Source organism: Hypanus sabinus, unplaced genomic scaffold, assembly GCF_030144855.1.
Source record: "Hypanus sabinus isolate sHypSab1 unplaced genomic scaffold, sHypSab1.hap1 scaffold_341, whole genome shotgun sequence".
Taxonomy (NCBI): Eukaryota; Metazoa; Chordata; class Chondrichthyes; order Myliobatiformes; family Dasyatidae; genus Hypanus; species Hypanus sabinus.
Genome location: NW_026781245.1, coordinates 413,548 through 437,778, shown reverse-complemented (window position 1 = coordinate 437,778; position 24,231 = coordinate 413,548). Strand labels below are relative to the sequence as shown.

The following is a 24,231-nucleotide window of genomic DNA, read 5'->3' as shown; positions in this document are numbered from 1 at the left end:
GCGGAGCAGCCACAGTGTAGTGGAACGAGGAGGCTGATGGAGTGAGAGCAGATCTCTCGATCAGCATCAGTGAGGAGAGGTGAGGGTCAAGCGGAGCAGCCACAGTGTAGTGGCACGAGGAGGCTGATGGAGTGAGAGCAGATCTCTCGATCAGCATCAGTGAGGAGAGGTGAGGGTCAAGCGGAACAGCCACAGTGTAGTGGCACGAGGAGGCTGATGGAGTGAGAGCAGATCTCTCGATCAGCATCAGTGAGGAGAGGTGGGGGTCAAGCGGAGCAGCCACAGTGTAGTGGCACGAGGAGGCTGATGGAGTGAGAGCAGATCTCTCGATCAGCATCAGTGAGGAGAGGTGAGGGTCAAGCGGAACAGCCACAGTGTAGTGGCACGAGGAGGCTGATGGAGTGAGAGCAGATCTCTCGATCAGCATCAGTGAGGAGGGACAGGTGGGGGTCAAGTGGAGCAGCCACAGTGTAGTGGCACGAGGAGGCTGATGGAGTGAGAGCAGATCTCTCGATCAGCATCAGTGAGGAGAGGTGAGGGTCAAGCGGAGCAGACACAGTGTAGTGGCACGAGGAGGCTGATGGAGTGAGAGCAGATCTCTCGATCAGCATCAGTGAGGAGAGGTGAGGGTCAAGCGGAGCAGCCACAGTGTAGTGGCACGAGGAGGCTGATGGAGTGAGAGCAGATCTCTCGATCAGCATCAGTGAGGAGAGGAGAGGGTCAAGCGGAGCAGCCACAGTGTAGTGGCACGAGGAGGCTGATGGAGTGAGAGCAGATCTCTCGATCAGCATCAGTGAGGAGGGACAGGTGAGGGTCAAGCGGAGCAGCCACAATGTAGTGGCACGAGGAGGCTGATGGAGTGAGAGCAGATCTCTCGATCAGCATCAGTGAGGAGAGGTGAGGGTCAAGCGGAGCAGCCACAGTGTAGTTGCACGAGGAGGCTGATGGAGTGAGAGCAGATCTCTCGATCAGCATCAGTGAGGAGAGGTGGGGGTCAAGCGGAGCAGCCACAGTGTAGTGGCACGAGGAGGCTGATGGAGTGAGAGCAGATCTCTCGATCAGCATCAGTGAGGAGAGGTGAGGGTCAAGCGGAGCAGCCACAGTGTAGTGACACGAGGAGGCTGATGGAGTGAGAGCAGATCTCTCAAACAGCATCAGTGAGGAGAGGTGAGGGTCAAGCGGAGCAGCCACAGTGTAGTGGCACGAGGAGGCTGATGGAGTGAGAGCAGATCTCTCGATCAGCATCAGTGAGGACAGGTGAGGGTCAAGCGGAGCAGCCACAGTGTAGTGGCACGAGGAGGCTGATGGAGTGAGAGCAGATCTCTCGATCAGCATCAGTGAGGAGAGGTGAGGGTCAAGCGGAGCAGCCACAGTGTAGTGGCACGAGGAGGCTGATGGAGTGAGAGCAGATCTCTCGATCAGCATCAGTGAGGAGAGGTGAGGGTCAAGCGGAGCAGCCACAGTGTAGTGGCACGAGGAGGCTGATGGAGTGAGAGCAGATCTCTCGATCAGCATCAGTGAGGAGAGGTGAGGGTCAAGCGGAGCAGCCACAGTGTAGTGGCACGAGGAGGCTGATGGAGTGAGAGCAGATCTCTCGATCAGCATCAGTGAGGAGGGACAGGTGAGGGTCAAGCGGAGCAGCCACACTGTAGTTGCACGAGGAGGCTGATGGAATGAGAGCAGATCTCTCGATCAGCATCAGTGAGGAGAGGTGAGGGTCAAGCGGAGCAGCCACAGTGTAGTGGCACGAGGAGGCTGATGGAGTGAGAGCAGATCTCTCGATCAGCATCAGTGAGGAGGGACAGGTGAGGGTCAAGCGGAGCAGCCACAGTGTAGTGGCACGAGGAGGCTGATGGAGTGAGAGCAGATCTCTCGATCAGCATCAGTGAGGAGGGACAGGTGAGGGCCAAGCGGAGCAGCCACAGTGTAGTGGCACGAGGAGGCTGATGGAGTGAGAGCAGATCTCTCGATCAGCATCAGTGAGGACAGGTGAGGGTCAAGCGGAGCAGCCACAGTGTAGTGGCACGAGGAGGCTGATGGAGTGAGAGCAGATCTCTCGATCAGCATCAGTGAGGAGGGACAGGTGAGGGTCAAGCGGAGCAGCCACAGTGTAGTGGCACGAGGAGGCTGATGGAGTGAGAGCAGATCTCTCGATCAGCATCAGTGAAGAGAGGTGAGGGTCAAGCGGAGCAGCCACAGTGTAGTGGCACGAGGAGGCTGATGGAGTGAGAGCAGATCTCTCGATCAGCATCAGTGAGGAGAGGTGAGGGTCAAGCGGAGCAGCCACAGTGTAGTGGGACGAGGAGGCTGATGGAGTGAGAGCAGATCTCTCGATCAGCATCAGTGAGGAGGGACAGGTGAGGGTCAAGCGGAGCAGCCACAGTGTAGTGGCACGAGGAGGCTGATGGAGTGAGAGCAGATCTCTCGATCAGCATCAGTGAGGAGAGGTGAGGGTCAAGCGGAGCAGCCACAGTGTAGTGGCACGAAGAGGCTGATGGAATGAGAGCAGATCTCTCGATCAGCATCAGTGAGGAGAGGTGGGGGTCAAGCGGAGCAGCCACAGTGTAGTGGCACGAGGAGGCTGATGGAGTGAGAGCAGATCTCTCGATCAGCATCAGTGAGGAGAGGTGAGGGTTAAGCGGAGCAGCCACAGTGTAGTGGCACGAGGAGGCTGATGGAGTGAGAGCAGATCTCTCGATCAGAAGCAGTGAGGAGAGGTGAGGGTCAAGCGGAGCAGCCACAGTGTAGTGGCACGAGGAGGCTGATGGAGTGAGAGCAGATCTCTCGATCAGCATCAGTGAGGAGGGACAGGTGAGGGTCAAGCGGAGCAGCCACAGTGTAGTGGCATGAGGAGGCTGATGGAGTGAGAGCAGATCTCTCGATCAGCATCAGTGAGGAGAGGTGGGGGTCAAGCGGAGCAGCCACAGTGTAGTGGCACGAGGAGGCTGATGGAGTGAGAGCAGATCTCTCGATCAGCATCAGTGAGGAGAGGTGAGGGTCAAGCGGAGAGGCCACAGTGAAGTGGCACGAGGAGGCTGATGGAGTGAGAGCAGATCTCTCGATCAGCATCAGTGAGGAGAGGTGAGGGTCAAGCGGAGCAGCCACAGAGTTGTGGCACGAGGAGGCTGATGGAGTGAGAGCAGATCTCTCGATCAGCATCAGTGAGGAGAGGTGGGGGTCAAGCGGAGCAGCCACAGTGTAGTGGCACGAGGAGGCTGATGGAGAGAGAGCAGATCTCTCGATCAGCATCAGTGAGGAGAGGTGAGGGTCAAGCGGAGCAGCCACAGTGTAGTGGCACGAGGAGGCTGATGGAGTGAGAGCAGATCTCTCGATCAGCATCAGTGAGGAGGGACAGGTGAGGGTCAAGCGGAGCAGCCACAATGTAGTGGCATGAGGAGGCTGATGGAGTGAGAGCAGATCTCTCGATCAGCATCAGTGAGGAGAGGTGGGGGTCAAGCGGAGCAGCCACAGTGTAGTGGCACGAGGAGGCTGATGGAGTGAGAGCAGATCTCTCGATCAGCATCAGTGAGGAGAGGTGAGGGTCAAGCGGAGAGGCCACAGTGAAGTGGCACGAGGAGGCTGATGGAGTGAGAGCAGATCTCTCGATCAGCATCAGTGAGGAGAGGTGAGGGTCAAGCGGAGCAGCCACAGTGTAGTGGCACGAGGAGGCTGATGGAGTGAGAGCAGATCTCTCGATCAGCATCAGTGAGGAGAGGTGGGGGTCAAGCGGAGCAGCCACAGTGTAGTGGCACGAGGAGGCTGATGGAGTGAGAGCAGATCTCTCGATCACCATCAGTGAGGAGAGGTGATGGTCAAGCGGAGCAGCCACAGTGTAGTGGCACGAGGAGGCTGATGGAATGAGAGCAGATCTCTCGATCAGCATCAGTGAGGAGATGTGAGGGTCAAGCGGAGCAGCCACAGTGTAGTGGCACGAGGAGGCTGATGGAGTGAGAGCAGATCTCTCGATCAGCATCAGTGAGGAGATGTGAGGGTCAAGCGGAGCAGCCACAGTGTAGTGGCACGAGGAGGCTGATGGAGTGAGAGCAGATCTCTCGATCAGCATCAGTGAGGAGGGACAGGTGAGGGTCAAGCGGAGCAGCCACAGTGTAGTGGCACGAGGAGGCTGATGGAGTGAGAGCAGATCTCTCGATCAGCATCAGTGAGGAGGGACAGGTGAGGGTCAAGCGGAGCAGCCACAGTGTAGTGGCACGAGGAGGCTGATGGAGTGAGAGCAGATCTCTCGATCAGCATCAGTGAGGACAGGTGAGGGTCAAGCGGAGCAGCCACAGTGTAGTGGCACGAGGAGGCTGATGGAGAGAGAGCAGATCTCTCGATCAGCATCAGTGAGGAGGGACAGGTGAAGGTCAAGCGGAGCAGCCACAGTGTAGTGGCACGAGGAGGCTGATGGAGTGAGAGCAGATCTCTCGATCAGCATCAGTGAGGAGAGGTGAGGGTCAAGCGGAGCAGCAACAGTGTAGTGGCACGAGGAGGCTGATGGAGTGAGAGCAGATCTCTCGATCAGCATCAGTGAGGAGAGGTGAGGGTCAAGCGGAGCAGCCACAGTGTAGTGGCACGAGGAGGCTGATGGAGTGAGAGCAGATCTCTCGATCAGCATCAGTGAGGAGAGGTGAGGGTCAAGCGGAGCAGCCACAGTGTAGTGGCACGAGGAGGCTGATGGAGTGAGAGCAGATCTCTCGATCAGCATCAGTGAGGAGGGACAGGTGAGGGTCAAGCGGAGCAGCCACAGTGTAGTGGCACGAGGAGGCTGATGGAGTGAGAGCAGATCTCTCGATCAGCATCAGTGAGGAGGGACAGGTGAAGGTCAAGCGGAGCAGCCACAGTGTAGTGGCACGAGGAGGCTGATGGAGTGAGAGCAGATCTCTCGATCAGCATCAGTGAGGAGAGGTGAGGGTCAAGCGGAGCAGCCACAGTGTAGTGGCACGAGGAGGCTGATGGAGTGAGAGCAGATCTCTCGATCAGCATCAGTGAGGACAGGTGAGGTTCAAGCGGAGCAGCCACAGTGTAGTTGCACGAGGAGGCTGATGGAGAGAGAGCAGATCTCTCGATCAGCATCAGTGAGGAGAGGTGAAGGTCAAGCGGAGCAGCCACAGTGTAGTGGCACGAGGAGGCTGATGGAGTGAGAGCAGATCTCTCGATCAGCATCAGTGAGGACAGGTGAGGGTCAAGCGGAGCAGCCACAGTGTAGTTGCACGAGGAGGCTGATGGAGAGAGAGCAGATCTCTCGATCAGCATCAGTGAGGAGGGACAGGTGAGGGTCAAGCGGAGCAGCCACAGTGTAGTGGCACGAGGAGGCTGATGGAATGAGAGCAGATCTCTCGATCAGCATCAGTGAGGAGAGGTGAGGGTCAAGCGGAGCAGCCACAGTGTAGTGGCACGAGGAGGCTGATGGAATGAGAGCAGATCTCTCGATCAGCATCAGTGAGGAGAGGTGAGGGTCAAGCGGAGCAGCCACAGTGTAGTGGCACGAGGAGGCTGATGGAGTGAGAGCAGATCTCTCGATCAGCATCAGTGAGGACAGGTGAGGGTCAAGCGGAGCAGCCACAGTGTAGTTGCACGAGGAGGCTGATGGAGAGAGAGCAGAACTCTCGATCAGCATCAGTGAGGAGAGGTGAGGGTCAAGCGGAGCAGCCACAGTGTAGTGGCACGAGGAGGCTGATGGAGTGAGAGCAGATCTCTCGATCAGCATCAGTGAGGAGGGACAGGTGAGGGTCAAGCGGAGCAGCCACAGTGTAGTTGCACGAGGAGGCTGATGGAGTGAGAGCAGATCTCTCGATCAGCATCAGTGAGGAGGGACAGGTGAGGGTCAAGCGGATCGGCCACAGTGTAGTTGCACGAGGAGGCTGATGGAGTGAGAGCAGATCTCTCGATCAGCATCAGTGAGGAGGGACAGGTGAGGGCCAAGCGGAGCAGCCACAGTGTAGTGTCACGAGGAGGCTGATGGAGTGAGAGCAGATCTCTCGATCAGCATCAGTGAGGAGAGGTGAGGGTCAAGCGGAGCAGCCACAGTGTAGTGGCACGAGGAGGCTGATGGAGTGAGAGCAGATCTCTCGATCAGCATCAGTGAGGAGAGGTGAGGGTCAAGCGGAGCAGACACAGTGTAGTGGCACGAGGAGGCTGATGGAGTGAGAGCAGATCTCTCGATCAGCATCAGTGAGGAGAGGTGAGGGTCAAGCGGAGCAGCCTCAGTGTAGTTGCACGAGGAGGCTGATGGAGTGAGAGCAGATCTCTCGATCAGCATCAGTGAGGAGGGACAGGTGAGGGCCAAGCGGAGCAGCCACAGTGTAGTGGCACGAGGAGGCTGATGGAGTGAGAGCAGATCTCTCGATCAGCATCAGTGAGGAGGGACAGGTGAGGGCCAAGCGGAGCAGCCACAGTGTCGTGGCACGAGGAGGCTGATGGAGTGAGAGCAGATCTCTCGATCAGCATCAGTGAGGACAGGTGAGGGTCAAGCGGAGCAGCCACAGTGTAGTGGCACGAGGAGGCTGATGGAGTGAGAGCAGATCTCTCGATCAGCATCAGTGAGGAGGGACAGGTGAGGGTCAAGCGGAGCAGCCACAGTGTAGTGGCACGAGGAGGCTGATGGAATGAGAGCAGATCTCTCGATCAGCATCAGTGAGGAGAGGTGGGGGTCAAGCGGAGCAGCCACAGTGTAGTGGCACGAGGAGGCTGATGGAGTGAGAGCAGATCTCTCGATCAGCATCAGTGAGGAGAGGTGAGGGTCAAGCGGAGCAGCCACAGTGTAGTGGCACGAGGAGGCTGATGGAGTGAGAGCAGATCTCTCGATCAGCATCAGTGAGGAGGGACAGGTGAGGGTCAAGCGGAGCAGCCACAGTGTAGTGGCACGAGGAGGCTGATGGAGTGAGAGCAGATCTCTCGATCAGCATCAGTGAGGAGGGACAGGTGAGGGTCAAGCGGAGCAGCCACAGTGTAGTGGCACGAGGAGGCTGATGGAGTGAGAGCAGATCTCTCGATCAGCATCAGTGAGGAGGGACAGGTGAGGGCCAAGCGGAGCAGCCACAGTGTAGTGGCACGAAGAGGCTGATGGAGTGAGAGCAGATCTCTCGATCAGCATCAGTGAGGAGAGGTGAGGGTCAAGCGGAACAGCCACAGTGTAGAGGCACGAGGAGGCTGATGGAGTGAGAGCAGATCTCTCGATCAGCATCAGTGAGGAGAGGTGAGGGTCAAGCGGAGCAGCCACAGTGTAGTGGCACGAGGAGGCTGATGGAATGAGAGCAGATCTCTCGATCAGCATCAGTGAGGAGAGGTGAGGGTCAAGCGGAGCAGCCACAGTGTAGTGGCACGAGGAGGCTGATGGAGTGAGAGCAGATCTCTCGATCAGCATCAGTGAGGAGGGACAGGTGAGGGTCAAGCGGAGCAGCCACACTGTAGTTGCACGAGGAGGCTGACGGAATGAGAGCAGATCTCTCGATCAGCATCAGTGAGGAGAGGGGAGGGTCAAGCGGAGCAGCCACAGTGTAGTGACACGAGGAGGCTGATGGAGTGAGAGCAGATCTCTCGATCAGCATCAGTGAGGAGAGGTGGGGGTCAAGCGGAGCAGCCACAGTGTAGTGGCACGAGGAGGCTGATGGAGTGAGAGCAGATCTCTCGATCAGCATCAGTGAGGAGAGGTGAGGGTCAAGCGGAGCAGCCACAGTGTAGTGGCACGAGGAGGCTGATGGAGTGAGAGCAGATCTCTCGATCAGCATCAGTGAGGAGAGGTGAGGGTCAAGCGGAGCAGCCACAGTGTAGTGGCACGAGGAGGCTGATGGAGTGAGAGCAGATCTCTCGATCAGCATCAGTGAGGAGAGGTGAGGGTCAAGCGGAGCAGCCACAGTGTAGTGGCACGAGGAGGCTGATGGAGTGAGAGCAGATCTCTCGATCAGCATCAGTGAGGAGAGGTGAGGGTCAAGCAGAGCAGCCACAGTGTAGTGGCACGAGGAGGCTGATGGAGTGAGAGCAGATCTCTCGATCAGCATCAGTGAGGAGGGACAGGTGAGGGTCAAGCGGAGCAGCCACAGTGTAGTGGCACGAGGAGGCTGATGGAGTGAGAGCAGATCTCTCGATCAGCATCAGTGAGGAGGGACAGGTGAGGGTCAAGCGGAGCAGCCACAGTGTAGTGGCACGAGGAGGCTGATGGAGTGAGAGCAGATCTCTCGATCAGCATCAGTGAGGAGGGACAGGTGAGGGCCAAGCGGAGCAGCCACAGTGTAGTGGCACGAAGAGGCTGATGGAGTGAGAGCAGATCTCTCGATCAGCATCAGTGAGGAGAGGTGAGGGTCAAGCGGAACAGCCACAGTGTAGAGGCACGAGGAGGCTGATGGAGTGAGAGCAGATCTCTCGATCAGCATCAGTGAGGAGAGGTGAGGGTCAAGCGGAGCAGCCACAGTGTAGTGGCACGAGGATGCTGATGGAGTGAGAGCAGATCTCTCGATCAGCATCAGTGAGGAGGGACAGGTGAGGGTCAAGCGGAGCAGCCACACTGTAGTTGCACGAGGAGGCTGATGGAATGAGAGCAGATCTCTCGATCAGCATCAGTGAGGAGAGGTGAGGGTCAAGCGGAGCAGCCACAGTGTAGTGGCACGAGGAGGCTGATGGAGTGAGAGCAGATCTCTCGATCAGCATCAGTGAGGAGGGACAGGTGAGGGTCAAGCGGAGCAGCCACACTGTAGTTGCACGAGGAGGCTGACGGAATGAGAGCAGATCTCTCGATCAGCATCAGTGAGGAGAGGGGAGGGTCAAGCGGAGCAGCCACAGTGTAGTGACACGAGGAGGCTGATGGAGTGAGAGCAGATCTCTCGATCAGCATCAGTGAGGAGAGGTGAGGGTCAAGCGGAGCAGCCACAGTGTAGTGACACGAGGAGGCTGATGGAGTGAGAGCAGATCTCTCAATCAGCATCAGTGAGGAGAGGTGAGGGTCAAGCGGAGCAGCCACAGTGTAGTGGCACGAGGAGGCTGATGGAGTGAGAGCAGATCTCTCGATCAGCATCAGTGAGGAGAGGTGAGGGTCAAGCGGAGCAGCCACAGTGTAGTGGCACGAGGAGGCTGATGGAGTGAGAGCAGATCTCTCGATCAGCATCAGTGAGGAGAGGTGAGGGTCAAGCGGAGCAGCCACAGTGTAGTGGCACGAGGAGGCTGATGGAGTGAGAGCAGATCTCTCGATCAGCATCAGTGAGGAGAGGTGAGGGTCAAGCGGAGCAGCCACAGTGTAGTGGCACGAGGAGGCTGATGGAGTGAGAGCAGATCTCTCGATCAGCATCAGTGAGGAGGGACAGGTGAGGGTCAAGCGGAGCAGCCACAGTGTAGTGGCACGAGGAGGCTGATGGAGTGAGAGCAGATCTCTCGATCAGCATCAGTGAGGAGGGACAGGTGAGGGTCAAGCGGAGCAGCCACAGTGTAGTGGCACGAGGAGGCTGATGGAGTGAGAGCAGATCTCTCGATCAGCATCAGTGAGGAGAGGTGAGGGTCAAGCGGAGCAGCCACAGTGTAGTGGCACGAGGAGGCTGATGGAATGAGAGCAGATCTCTCGATCAGCATCAGTGAGGAGAGGTGAGGGTCAAGCGGAGCAGCCACAGTGTACTGGCACGAGGAGGCTGATGGAGTGAGAGCAGATCTCTCGATCAGCATCAGTGAGGAGAGGTGAGGGTCAAGCGGAGCAGCCACAGTGTAGTTGCACGAGGAGGCTGATGGAGTGAGAGCAGATCTCTCGATCAGCATCAGTGAGGAGAGGTGAGGGTCAAGCGGAGCAGCCACAGTGTAGTGGCACGAGGAGGCTGATGGAGTGAGAGCAGATCTCTCGATCAGCATCAGTGAGGAGGGACAGGTGAGGGTCAAGCGGAGCAGCCACAGTGTAGTGGCACGAGGAGGCTGATGGAGTGAGAGCAGATCTCTCGATCAGCATCAGTGAGGAGGGACAGGTGAGGGCCAAGCGGAGCAGCCACAGTGTAGTGGCACGAGGAGGCTGATGGAGTGAGAGCAGATCTCTCGATCAGCATCAGTGAGGAGAGGTGGGGGTCAAGCGGAGCAGCCACAGTGTAGTGGCACGAGGAGGCTGATGGAGTGAGAGCAGATCTCTCGATCAGCATCAGTGAGGAGGGACAGGTGAGGGTCAAGCGGAGCAGCCACACTGTAGTTGCACGAGGAGGCTGATGGAATGAGAGCAGATCTCTCGATCAGCATCAGTGAGGACAGGTGAGGGCCAAGCGGAGCAGCCACAGTGTAGTGGCACGAGGAGGCTGATGGAGTGAGAGCAGATCTCTCGATCAGCATCAGTGAGGAGAGGTGAGGGTCAAGCGGAGCAGCCACAGTGTAGTGGCACGAGGAGGCTGATGGAGTGAGAGCAGATCTCTCGATCAGCATCAGTGAGGAGAGGTGGGGGTCAAGCGGAGCAGCCACAGTGTAGTGGCACGAGGGGGCTGATGGAGTGAGAGCAGATCTCTCGATCAGCATCAGTGAGGAGAGGTGAGGGTCAAGCGGAGCAGCCACAGTGTTGTGGCACGAGGAGGCTGATGGAGTGAGAGCAGATCTCTCGATCAGCATCAGTGAGGAGGGACAGGTGAGGGTCAAGCGGAGCAGCCACAATGTAGTGGCATGAGGAGGCTGATGGAGTGAGAGCAGATCTCTCGATCAGCATCAGTGAGGAGAGGTGGGGGTCAAGCGGAGCAGCCACAGTGTAGTGGCACGAGGGGGCTGATGGAGTGAGAGCAGATCTCTCGATCAGCATCAGTGAGGAGAGGTGAGGGTCAAGCGGAGAGGCCACAGTGAAGTGGCACGAGGAGGCTGATGGAGTGAGAGCAGATCTCTCGATCAGCATCAGTGAGGAGAGGTGAGGGTCAAGCGGAGCAGCCACAGTGTTGTGGCACGAGGAGGCTGATGGAGTGAGAGCAGATCTCTCGATCAGCATCAGTGAGGAGGGACAGGTGAGGGTCAAGCGGAGCAGCCACAATGTAGTGGCATGAGGAGGCTGATGGAGTGAGAGCAGATCTCTCGATCAGCATCAGTGAGGAGAGGTGGGGGTCAAGCGGAGCAGCCACAGTGTAGTGGCACGAGGAGGCTGATGGAGTGAGAGCAGATCTCTCGATCAGCATCAGTGAGGAGGGACAGGTGAGGGCCAAGCGGAGCAGCCACAGTGTAGTGGCACGAGGAGGCTGATGGAGTGAGAGCAGATCTCTCGATCAGCATCAGTGAGGAGAGGTGAGGGTCAAGCGGAGCAGCCACAGTGTAGTGGCACGAGGAGGCTGATGGAGTGAGAGCAGATCTCTCGATCAGCATCAGTGAGGAGAGGTGAGGGTCAAGCGGAGCAGCCACAGTGTAGTGGCACGAGGAGGCTGATGGAGTGAGAGCAGATCTCTCGATCAGCATCAGTGAGGAGAGGTGAGGGTCAAGCGGAGCAGCCACAGGGAAGTGGCACGAGGAGGCTGATGGAGTGAGAGCAGATCTCTCGATCAGCATCAGTGAGGAGAGGTGAGGGTCAAGCGGAGAGGCCACAGTGAAGTGGCACGAGGAGGCTGATGGAGTGAGAGCAGATCTCTCGATCAGCATCAGTGAGGAGAGGTGAGGGTCAAGCGGAGCAGCCACAGTGTTGTGGCACGAGGAGGCTGATGGAGTGAGAGCAGATCTCTCGATCAGCATCAGTGAGGAGGGACAGGTGAGGGTCAAGCGGAGCAGCCACAGTGTAGTGGCACGAGGACGCTGATGGAGTGAGAGCAGATCTCTCGATCAGCATCAGTGAGGAGGGACAGGTGAGGGCCAAGCGGAGCAGCCACAGTGTAGTGGCACGAGGAGGCTGATGGAGTGAGAGCAGATCTCTCGATCACCATCAGTGAGGAGAGGTGAGGGTCAAGCGGAGCAGCCACAGTGTAGTGGCACGAGGAGGCTGATGGAGTGAGAGCAGATCTCTCGATCAGCATCAGTGAGGAGAGGTGAGGGTCAAGCGGAGCAGCCACAGTGTAGTGGCACGAGGAGGCTGATGGAGTGAGAGCAGATCTCTCGATCAGCATCAGTGAGGAGAGGTGAGGGTCAAGCGGAGCAGCCACAGTGTAGTGGCACGAGGAGGCTGATGGAGTGAGAGCAGATCTCTCGATCAGCATCAGTGAGGAGAGGTGAGGGTCAAGCGGAGCAGCCACAGTGTAGTGGAACGAGGAGGCTGATGGAGTGAGAGCAGATCTCTCGATCAGCATCAGTGAGGAGAGGTGAGGGTCAAGCGGAGCAGCCACAGGGAAGTGGCACGAGGAGGCTGATGGAGTGAGAGCAGATCTCTCAATCAGCATCAGTGAGGAGGGACAGGTGAGGGCCAAGCGGAGCAGCCACAGTGTAGTGGCACGAGGAGGCTGATGGAGTGAGAGCAGATCTCTCGATCAGCATCAGTGAGGAGGGACAGGTGAGGGTCAAGCGGAGCAGCCACAGTGTAGTGGCACGAGGAGGCTGATGGAGTGAGAGCAGATCTCTCGATCAGCATCAGTGAGGAGAGGTGAGGGTCAAGCGGAGCAGCCACAGTGTAGTGGCACGAGGAGGCTGATGGAGTGAGAGCAGATCTCTCGATCAGCATCAGTGAGGAGGGACAGTTGAGGGTCAAGCGGAGCAGCCTCAGTGTAGTTGCACGAGGAGGCTGATGGAGTGAGAGCAGATCTCTCGATCAGCATCAGTGAGGAGAGGTGAGGGTCAAGCGGAGCAGCCACAGTGTAGTGGCACGAGGAGGCTGATGGAGTGAGAGCAGATCTCTCGATCAGCATCAGTGAGGAGAGGTGAGGGTCAAGCGGAGCAGCCACAGTGTAGTGGCACGAGGAGGCTGATGGAGTGAGAGCAGATCTCTCGATCAGCATCAGTGAGGAGGGATAGGTGAGGTTTTATTTTTGTCACTGACCCTCAGTACCCGACGTGCTGGAGGCAAAGTGGTCGTCAGGGCAGTGGAGTGCTCCTCCTGCAAGGGGTAAGGGTCAGGGAACCACACGGTCTTCCTGATGACTACAATGACAAGAGGTGCACCCGGCTGCAGCTCCTGACAGACCAGGTCAAGGAAATGGAGGTACTCTGCATCATCCGGGAGCTGAGAACACCAGATGTGAGACTCACTGACCTGGTCACACACAAGGTGCAGGCTCCGTGACCACTGGGAAAAGTAAAGGGAGTCAGCAGTTCCCCTGTGGCCATTCCCCTCACTAACAGCTACACCTCTATGGATACTGTCGAGAGATGTTCTTGCAGGGACCAGCAGCTGCACTGTGAAAGGCTCTGAGGCTCAGAGGGAAAGATTGCAGTCAGACAGGACGGGAGTGATGGGAGACTCGGTAGTGAAGAGGGGCACAGACAGGAGATTCTGTGACCAGAGGAGAGATGATGGAATGGTGTGTCGTCTCCTTGGTGTCAGGGTCAGGGATGTCTCTGAGAGCTGAGGAATATTCTTGAAGGGTCCGGCAATCATTAGCATTCATTTCATGTGGACTAGGTTATTAAATCAAGGATGTGATGCTGAGGCTTTATAAGGGGATGGTCAGACAGCACTTGGAGTATTGGGAGCAGTTTGGGCCCCTTATCTCAGAAAGGAAGTGCTGGGATTGGAAAAGGTCCAGAGGAAGTTTACAAGAAAGATCCCAGGAATGGAAGGGTTAATGTACAAGGAACATCTGAGGTTTCTGGGCTGGTACCCTCTGGAGTTTAATAAGAATGAGGGAGGACCTCATTGAAACCTATTGAATATTGAAAGGCCTAGATATAGTAGATGTAGAGAGGATATTTCCTGTAGTGGGAAGTCTACGACCAGAGAGCATAGTCTAAGAATACAAGGACGTCCCTTTCGAACAGAGATGAGGAGCAATGTCTTTAGCCAGAGGGTGGTGAACCTGTGTAATCCATTGACACAGACGGCTGTGGAGGCTGGATCACTGGGTACATATAAAGTAGAGATTAGTAAGGTGATCGAAGGTCTACGGGGAGACGGCAGGAGAATGGGGTTGAGAGGGAGAATAAATCAGCCATGATGGAATGGGAGAGCAGACTCGATGGGCCGAATGGCTATTTCTGCTCCTATCTTTTACGGTGTTATGGCAAACAACTAGAGGTCACTGTACGAGCTGTTACTGACGACATACAGTTTGTAAAAGGAATGAGATCCTAAGTTATTACTCTACAACCTTTAGGCTCCGGATCCATAAGACATTGGAGCAGAGTTGGGAATTTTAGTCCCTTGAGTCTCCTTTGCCATTCCATCATGGCCGATTTATCGTCCCTCTCAACCCCATTCTCCTGCCTTCTTTCCATTACCTTCGACGTTCTGCTTCGTCAAGAACCTATCAACCTCCTCTGTACATATACTCAATGACTTAGCCTCCACAGCATCTGTGGCAATGACTTAGCTTCCACAGATTCACCACCCTCTGGCTAAAGACATTTTTCCTGTTCCCTGTTCAGAATGGCAGAGAGCAGTGACTATCCCTTCCCGATAAACGGTGAATGACTCAACCCAGAAACGGTGACACCTGAGTTACCGGCAACTCTCTGTTTTCCATCACCACCCAACGTAAGAGATAAGAGCAGAATTAGGCCTTTGACCCCGTCACGTCTCCCCTCAACCCCTTTCTCTTGTCCTACACTCCCCACGATAGGAAACATCCTCTCCATATCCACTCTCTCTGGGCTTTTCAATATTCGATAGGTTTCAATGAGATTCTCCTCTCATTCTTCTAAACTCCAGTGAGTATAGGTCTGGAGTCATCAAACATCCCTCAAAGTGTTAACCCTTTCATTCCTAATGTCAATCTTGGGAACCGCTTCTGGGTCCTCTCCCATGGTAGTACACCTTTTGTATACTCGAAGTGTAGTCTGACCAATGTCTTATAAAACCTCAGCATTACATCCTTGCTTTTGCATTCTTGTCCTTTTGAAATGAATTCTAACATTGCATTTGCCTTCCTTACTACCGACTCAACTTGTAAATTGCAACAGGCGGACCTTTGGGGAATCCTGCAGGAGGTTTCCCAAGTCACTGAGTTTTCAATTTCCTCCCTATTTAATAAATAGACCATGCTTTTATTCCTTCTGCCAATGTGCATGATCGTGCACTTCCCTACATTATATCCACAAATCTCAGATTCCCCCTTAAATCTGGGAAATAATACCCACTGCATCCCACAAACAATGGACTCACCTTCAGGGACTCACTCTTCACCTCATGTTCCTGATATTTATTTATTATTGTTATTGGTTCCTCTTTTTACATTTGCACAGTTTGTTGAGTTCTGCACTCTGGTTGATCACCCTAGTTGGGCAGACTTTCACTGATTCTGTTATTATCTCATAGATTTATTGAGTATGCCCACAAGAAAACAAATCTCAGGGGGTGACAGAGACGTACAGTACGTTGATCATAAATTTACTTTGAACTTTGAAACTCAGTGACGTCTGGGAACAGAGCAAGGATAAATGGGGAAGGGTAAACTTTGTAAATGTGGAGCGGTGACAGGGAGTTGGGGAGATTAATCCCGGGAATGAAAGGATTAACATGAGGAGTGTTTGATGTCTCTGGGCTGGAGTTCAGAAGATGGGGGGTGGGGGGTGGGTGAAATCTCACTGATACTACCGGACAGTGAAAGGCCTGGATGGGGCGGATGTGTAAAGGGTTTCGATGTGAGTGAGGGACTCCCGGATCCAAGGACACACCTCTCGGGAAAGGGACGTCTCTCTGAAACTGAGATGAGGAGGGAGAAGGGTGGTGAGTTTTTTGCCACAGTTGGTGGTGGAGGCCAAGTCATTTGGTGTATTTATGACAGAGATCGATAGCTTCTTCATCAATAAGAGGGTTAGGGTTATGGAGAGAAAGCGTGAGAAAGGGGTTGAGGGGAGACGTGACGGGGTCAAAGGCCTAATTCTGCTCTTATCTCTTACGTTGGGCGGTGTTGGATAACAGAGAGTTGCCGGTGACTCAGGTGTCACCGTTTCTGGGTTGAGTCATTCACCGTTTATCGGGAAGGGATAGTCACTGCTCATTGAACAGGAATGACCAAAGCCACATGAACCACAATCTCCAGCCTGGGAATAAATGTGGACCACATCTCTCACCTGACGGATGTAGGCCTCTCGCTCCTCGGGGTTTCCCAGTTTGTTCTTCCCAATAATGAACACTTGGGCACTGTTGATCATCTCCTCACACTCGTCCTTTGACAGGAGCCCCTTCACTGGAAGATTGAGAAAAGTCCTCAGTCAGACCTTTGCCGGAGCAGGTCCAGAGGCAGCAAACCCCCAGTGTGAGGGTGGTGGTGGGGGTGAGGTCGGTGAAACAGGCTCATCGACTCCAGAGAATGCAAGACCATGACATCTGCACAAACCTCGGGTGAGGGAGAGGGGGTAGGGGATGGAGTGGACTGGGGAGGAGCTGGGGTAAGCTGACTTTGGCAGCGGGTGAACAGGGAGGTAGACTGTCCGGGTCTAATGCTGAGCATCAGTGACCCTCGGAGATGAGACGTACAGATTGTCAGAGAGGGAAGGTGGAGTGGAGCGAGGTAGGTGTGGAATGAGGAGCTGTACACACCTGTACACAAAGGTGGGTCTGAGAGATTTACACAAACTACGAGAAGGGTTTAAGGAGGCCTCTCCCAACACTGTGACTGTATTTGCTCCTGATCATCGCGGGTGGTGTCACAGGGAGTGACTGGGATCCAAACTGGACTGAAGACACCCCCACCCTCCCCTCTATCAAACAAGACCTGATACCTGAGCACGTCTCTTTCTCTGGGCCAGAGGACGGCTTCCGGCTGCTCCCTTTGGAATTCGCCGGGTCTGGAGATTAAATGAAGAAATTAAAAGCGGTTGGCAGAGTCCAATCGTCAAATTCGGATGTCAGACTGGGACAGGAGGTGGGGGAGAGGGGTTAACTCAATGACCCTGACACACTCAGTCTCCCTCCACAGACTCTCCCTCCTGAGCATCAGTCATTGTCCTCAGCCCGAGTCAGAATGAAGTTCAGGGATTGAACAGGAAGAGGAAAATACCCTTCGACAATCTCCTCCACTGACACCAGATCGTGTGGTGGACAAACCCAGCCCAGGTTCTCCAGTCATTGCTTCCTGGGTTCCCACAAGTTCAAACCTCTAACCCACACAGTCCGCCCGTGTCATTCACTCCTCCCTCTTTAGTCAATCCTCTTCTTTCATCTCACTTCCCATCCCCCACTCTTTACCATCCATCTCTCCTGTCTGAGTCATGGAAATCTCTCCACTCAAACTACTCCATCCCACCGACACAACTCTCGCCATTCACTCCATCTTTCTCCTGCTAGACACTCCATCCCTCCCTCTCCCAGTCACCACCACACCGTCTCCTCAGTTCGTCTGCTACTCACCCAGTACATCCCACTTTCCTCTATTACTCTGTCCAACAACTGGGATCCCCTTCCCTCTCCATCCCGTCACAGTTCCTGCCTCTCCTCTCTCATTCCTCACCAGTCTCTTCCCTCTGATCTGTCAGTCTTCCTCTCTGACCTCTCAGAACATCTCTTTCACCGTTACTCCATCACTCTCTGCTCAATGATCCCTTCTCAATCTGTCCACAAGGCACAGTTCCTCACAATCCCCCCCCCCCACCCACAGTCCATCAAACCCAACCCCAACCCTGATGAAGGGTCCCTGCCCGAAACGTTGACTGTTTACTCTTCCCCATAGATGCTGCCTGACCTGCTGTTCCTCCAGCATTTTGAGTGTTTGCCCCAATCCTGAACCTATTCATCACCCCATGATACAACATTTTCACAAAGACTCATCAAATCACCACCATTCTCCAAAGCCCAAGACCCCCAACACCCTCTGATGCCCAAACACTTCAAGTACCACCCAGTAACCTGACGTATGAGAGCCCTGCCCCATCTCTACACAACGTCCCATATTCGGCAGGTGTCCAGTGTGTTCCCACCCTCTATCTGGGCTATGGTTCTCCAGACACCCATTCCGATCCCCACACAATGACCAGTCCCCAATCCCTTGGCCACCTCATCCCAACTCCACCCATCTGACCAGCCCAGTGTCAGCCAGTGACTCCCTGAACCCCACTGATCCCTGTCACATCCTCACTGCCCTTCTCAAACAACGGAACAACATTCCCCTCATTCCAGGCACCAGTGGGAAGCAATGAAGCAAATCTGATCTGCACTGTCCAGCTGTGGACCTGTGACTCTTCAGCATCCCCATCTTCTTCCATCTCTTCCCTTCTCATCCCTCATTCTCCCTTCCAGTCTGCATTTCCCCTCCACTCAGCCCTCTCTCCCACCCACTTTCCCATACATTTCTCCCACTTCCATCTCTTCAGTAACCATTCTTCCACCCCTCCCCTCCCTGTCACATTCCCCTCTATTTCATTGTTTGCACTCCCTCCTGCCCTCCCCTTCCTTCCCAACTATCCCTCTTTCCCTTCCAGTCACCATGGCTAATGACGAAGCAAATGCCCCCACAAGGGCTTCTGATTATTTCTTCCCCACCCTGCTACAAAGTCCAGGCCGGGCCCCTGGGGATTTATCCAAGTCAACGTGCTCTGAGGCTGCAAATACACTGGCCTACTGGACCAGGCTCCAGACAAGGAAACGTGAACCATTTCCTGAGGCCGTGAACGCTTCTCTAATCAGAAGCAGGGTTCAAACTGACCGCATCGTTCACATCCACTGTACTGCACACCTAACAAGTGAACCAGGCTGGGAAACAGCATCTTCCCCCGGGCTGTTAGACCTTTTAACACCCCACTGCCATCCAGCACACATGTACACCCTGTCTAAATGCCCTGCACCCCAAACCCCCACAATCCCTAATTCACAGATACACTCTCATCCTGCACAGGTCACTTTTCATCTTTAACATATTGATATTGCTGTTTGTTTCAATATCACAGTGTCAGTAACAATGTAGTGTTTTACATAAACATTCACCTCTCTGCCTTCAGGCCATGAAACTCAGGGACAGAGCTGGATCGTAACTATGTGTACTGTGTATCGATATAGAGGACTGTGCAAAGTCATTAGGCGCATATATATATGTATATATGTGTCCCCCCATTTACAAAGGTAGAGTGTTCCTATGAAACCTTTCTTAAGCCAAAATGGCATAAAGCAAAGAACCATTAATTAATACAGGAAACATTTTCATAAAAGCGAAAATCCTCCTTGTAATGCGAAAACAGGTTCCTAATGTAGGTCTTTTGTAAAAGTGAAGTGGCGTAAAGTGAACATTCATAAAGAGCTCAGGTGCCCAAGAATTTTACAAAGTACTGTATTTGTCAATGCCAGGCAGAGAGTGAGTTTGTAAATCTGACGGGAGTACAGGATGGTGGGGCTGGAGCACCATGGCAGAGGTGTGGGACAGGTGGCACAGAAGGAGTGTTGAGGTGGATGGGGGTGGAGATGTGTGGGTGAAGACACACACAGCCCTGAAACACCAGGGAAGGTCATTCGAATTCCAAACAATTGGTTTATTGATCATTAAAAACTGTCTATTTGGCGCTTCCCTCCCATGCCCCTTGCCTTTCTCCCCCATCATGATTCCCCTCTCACTGCCCCCCCCCTCTCTCAGTCCACAAAAGAGTCTGTTACCTGAATCAGGTTTATCTTCACTTACATGTCATGTGTTACGTACTCGTGACACATGAGAGTGGTGCCCTTGTCACGTGACTGGGTTTGAAGTTATACTGGACTTGAGGTGATGGTCTTGTGATGGTGGAATGACATCAGTTTCCCGCCAGTAGAGATCATGTGACGGGTTTTTTTTTACAGGTTATAAAAGGTAGACCCCACCTTGTGAGGAGGGGCAGTTCGTGGCTGGATTTGCCAGGCTGACTTCATGCCACTGCATGTTTTAAGTGATGACGCAGTTTCGTTGAAGGATGAAGTTTTTATCTAATGCCTCAAGTTTAAAAGGTCATTGCCAGCAGGTTCTTTACGATTCTGCTAGTTCGAGACAGTGGAGAGTGAAGATTGGAAGTTCGGAAGTTAAAGATCGAAGAGAATCGCTTTCTACGGTGAAACGGGGGCGACCTTTGTTTGATCCTTATTTGGAAGGATTTCGTTGACTATCTTCGTGTTAATCCCTGGGTTTAACCAGAAAGGATTGAGGATAGTGTGGAAGGAAAGGTCAGTGTCTTTAAGCCGTTCTGTTTCGTAAATTCTTCGTGGGAAGTTCGACATCGGGGATCGGAGCAAGCGACGTGAAAGAGAACCTAAATCGTCTTATAAAGTCTCTGCCTTTAAATGGACCGTGAGTATATCGAACTTTTGGCAATACCACTTTAAAGAACTGTTTTTGCAATATCGCTTTAAGAACTGTTTTAAGCTGCCGCACCGCAGCTGTTTCCAGTTACGGTAGTGTTTTGGGGGGTTACTTTTGGGGGGTTTGTTTTCTGTGTTTAATAAACGTGTTGTTTGTTATAAAAAAACCCTTGCCGAACTCATATTTATTGTTGCCTGAATACGTAACACATGAAATTTGCTTTTTTTTGCGGCAGTACATTGCAATACATAAAATTGCATCTTTAAAACTACCGCAGAACCGTGGTGTGCACGTTGACCCCACAGGAATGATGCTTAATTTCACTATATCAATGTGCATGGTTGAACGTCAATACACTTGGGACTTGAATCGTCTCATGAGAGCTTCCAGGTTACAAAGTTATGGAATGACACACTTTCACCAGACTTGGTACCTGAGGCTGTATCTCGAGCTGGGTCTGAAGATGTTTCCTGGGAAAAATCTCCAGTGGATGACCTTCCAGACTGTCTCCCTGTGGAAGTCCAAGGACCTGGGATAAAGGAATGGAGAAACAGGAGAGTGGAAACACAGAAACAGATCGTCAGGCAAGACATGAGTCTGAGGAAAAGGGGACGGGGAGTGTGAAGAAACCAACGTTATCCATCTCCCTGCACTGACTCTCCCTCCCAAACCACCATGACTCCAGGTCTCTCTCCTCAGCATGAATTTCTGCAACTGAACATGGCAATGAGGGTTCCCTTCAGTGAATCCCACCACCATTTCCCCAGCCTGCAGACTCTTATGGGCTGGTGGTCAAGCATGAATCACCTTCTTTCCTTCAGCCTCTCCAGTCCAACATCCACCCCTCTCTGCTCACTCACTCCACCTCACACTCTCCAACCCCAATCCTGACCCTATTCAACACGTCACAAAAACAATCTCTACATACAGATACAACGTTACTTCAAACCTTCACCATTCTCCACTGCCAAGTCCAACAATGCACTCTCATGTCCCGACTCTTCAAAAACTCCCCAACATCACTAACCTCCATGGACTCACCAGGTATCCAGTCAGTTCCCTCCTGGCCACTGGGGCCTTGGCCCTCTCGGTGTTTCCCACCACCCCAACACACAATGATCATTGTCCGATCCCTCATCCATCCCATCCTAACACTACCCAATTGATCAGCACAGATCCAGTCAGTGATCCCTGAAGCCTATGTAACCAATCCCGTGACACTGACCACATAACCCTCCCACTGGCTGTCAACCCCACGGTCCCCTCAGTGAGGACCGTGTCCATCCCTCACCCAGATCCTGACCCTTCCTGAAGGTGACTCAGACATCCCCAGTGACCACTCACATCCTTCACTCAGCAAAGCCAAGGGGCTCAGTCCTCATGCTCTGGTCACCAACCCACCTCACCTGGCCCCATGGACTAAACTCAGAGCAAGGTCATTACTGCCCATATTATAATTGTACAACACCCTCTCGTAGTGATCCTGGATGGTGCTAAAATTTGTCACAGGGAGGAGAGAGGAACCTCTGACTCCATCATTCACCCCCCATCCCTGCATCCAGCAGGTAAACTGATCCCTGAGACGCTGTATTTTACAGTGTGAGATTGAATCCACACAGACAGAAGAATTCACACCTGGGCTCGTGTATCCTGCTGGGACAGAGGATGATTTCTGGGTGTGTTCTCCAGACACTGACCCATCGGTCTGTTTCCCTGTGGAACTACCTGTGTGTAGAATAGAGGAACAGAGAGAGTGAGAGAGTGGAGACACTGAAGCAATCATCATGAGTCAGAGGAACAGAGGAATAGGTGTGTGTAGAAACCAACAACACACAGGGTCTCCCCACTGTCTCTCCCAATTCCCCGTCACCCCTGATCATTCCCTTCAGTGGGAGTCGAGACAAAGTTCAGGGATCAACATGGGGATCAGGGTTTCCTTCAATGATCCCCACCACCGATTCCTGACCTGCACTGTCCAGCTGTGGATTTGTAAACGTCAAATATCATTTTATCTTTTTCCCTGTGAGACACTCCAACCCTCTCCCCCAGGTCATCACCACACTGTCTCTTCAGTCTCCATCTGCTACTCACCCAGCACATCCCACTTTCATCTATTTCTCTGTCCACCTTCCCTCTTCATCCCGTCACAGTTCCTGCCTCTCCTCTCATTCCTCTCCAGTCTCTTCCCCCTGATTTGTCAGTCTTTCTCTCTGACCTCTCAGAACATCCTTTTGACACTTACTCCATCACTCTCTGCTCAATCATCCCTCTCACTCTGTCTAAATCCCACAGTGGCTCACTACCTCACTGACATCTATCAAACTCAACCCAGTCCTGACCCTATTCATCACCCCATGATACAACCTTTTCACAAAGACCCATCGAACCTCCAATATTCTCTGATGACCAAGTCCCCTAACGTCCTCTGATGCCCAAACACTTCAAAAACCACCACAGCCCTGCCCAACCTCCATATAATGTCCAATATTCAGCAGGTGACCAGTGTATTCCCACCCTCCGTCTGGGCTACATTTCTCCAGGCATTTCCTCCAAACTCCACATGATGACCAATCTCCAATCCCATAGACTCCCCATCACAACTCCAGCCACTTGATCAGCCCAGTATCAGCCAGTGATCCTGCCGCAGATTCCTGCTCCGTCCTTGCTGCCCTTCTGAAACAACATTCACCACATTTGAGGCACCAGTGGCGAGTGATGAAAAAATGTCTCCACAGTGTTTCCTTCAATGATCCCCACCACTGATCCCTGATCTGCAGTGTCCAGATGTGGACCTGTGAATCTTCAGCATCACCATCGTTACCCACCTCTTCCACCCACCCCCACCCCCCAGATCTATGGCACCCTCTCCTACCCCTGTCTCCCCTCCAGTCTGACTTCCACTCCAATTAGCCTCCTTCCTGCCCACTTCTCCATTCACACTCTCCGTTTCCATCCTTTCACTCACCATTCTCCATCCCCTCCTCTCCCTGATACACAGTCCTCCATTTCCTTGTTTACTCTCTCTTCTGCCCTCCCCTCCCTCCTCACCTTCCTCCTCCCCTTCTAGTCACCATTTCCCAATGACCAGAAAACCATACGGTACAGGAGCAGAAATAGCCCATTTGACCAATAATTTTCCTCCTCCTGCCTCTCTCCCTTCTTGAAGTGTGGAGTGACAGTGGAGTGGAGGACAGCTTTTCCTTCTTCCAGGACCACGCCAGAATCAATTGATTTTTGAAAGATCATTACTCATACCTCCCCAATCTCTCCAGCCACCTTGTTCAGATCTCTGGCTGCATACGATCTGGTTCTGGTGAATTATTTGACATCAAACCTTTTACTCTCCCAGGAACCTTCTCCCTCGTAATGGTGACTTCACAAATTTCTGCCCCTTTACAGAATGTCTCTCATGTTTCTTTCTCCCTCCTCTCTTCCTTCTTGTCCCAACCATGATCCCCTCTCCCTGCCCCCTTTACACTCTCAGTCCGCACAGACCATCACGTTTAGTATCACTATGTCAGGATTTTTTCTGCGGCAACAGTACAAGGTAACAGGCAAAATTGCTACATTACTTTGTCTTGTACCTTAGCCCCACAGGAGTGATGATTCATTCTGCTTTGTACACGTACAACATTGAATGACAATAAACTTGTAATATGAAATGGTTCATGAAACCTTCCCGATCACAGAGTTATTCAATGACACACTTTCATGAGACTTTGTACCTGAGGTTATCCCTCCAGCTGGGAGAGAAGACGTTTTCTTGGAAAAATTTCCAGAGGATGACCCTTCAGACAGTCTCCCTGTGGAAGTCCCAGGTTCTGGAGTAAAGGAATGGAGAAACAGGAGAGTGGAAACACAGAAACAGATCATCAGGCAAGACACGAGTCTGGGAGAAAGGGGACGGTGAATGTGAAGAAACCAACGTTATCCATCTCCCTACACTGACTCTCCCTCCCAAACCACTATGACTCCAGGT

The 24,231-nt window shown here is 53.4% G+C and overlaps 1 protein-coding gene across 3 annotated transcripts in view; it reads right to left on the bottom strand.

Moving 5' to 3' along the window:
• Positions 1–24,231, bottom strand: part of LOC132388534 (uncharacterized transmembrane protein DDB_G0289901-like) — a 91,740-nt gene that overhangs the window by 14,984 nt on the left and 52,525 nt on the right. For all 3 annotated transcript variants that reach the window (XM_059960900.1, XM_059960901.1, XM_059960902.1), the window contains 5 exons: positions 23,978–24,073; positions 21,888–21,977; positions 20,686–20,781; positions 16,723–16,788; positions 16,072–16,187 (listed from right to left, as the gene is read on the bottom strand). In XM_059960900.1, coding sequence (XP_059816883.1) covers positions 16,072–16,187; positions 16,723–16,788; positions 20,686–20,781; positions 21,888–21,977; positions 23,978–24,073 — 464 coding nt within the window. The remainder of the gene's footprint in view (positions 1–16,071; positions 16,188–16,722; positions 16,789–20,685; positions 20,782–21,887; positions 21,978–23,977; positions 24,074–24,231) is intronic.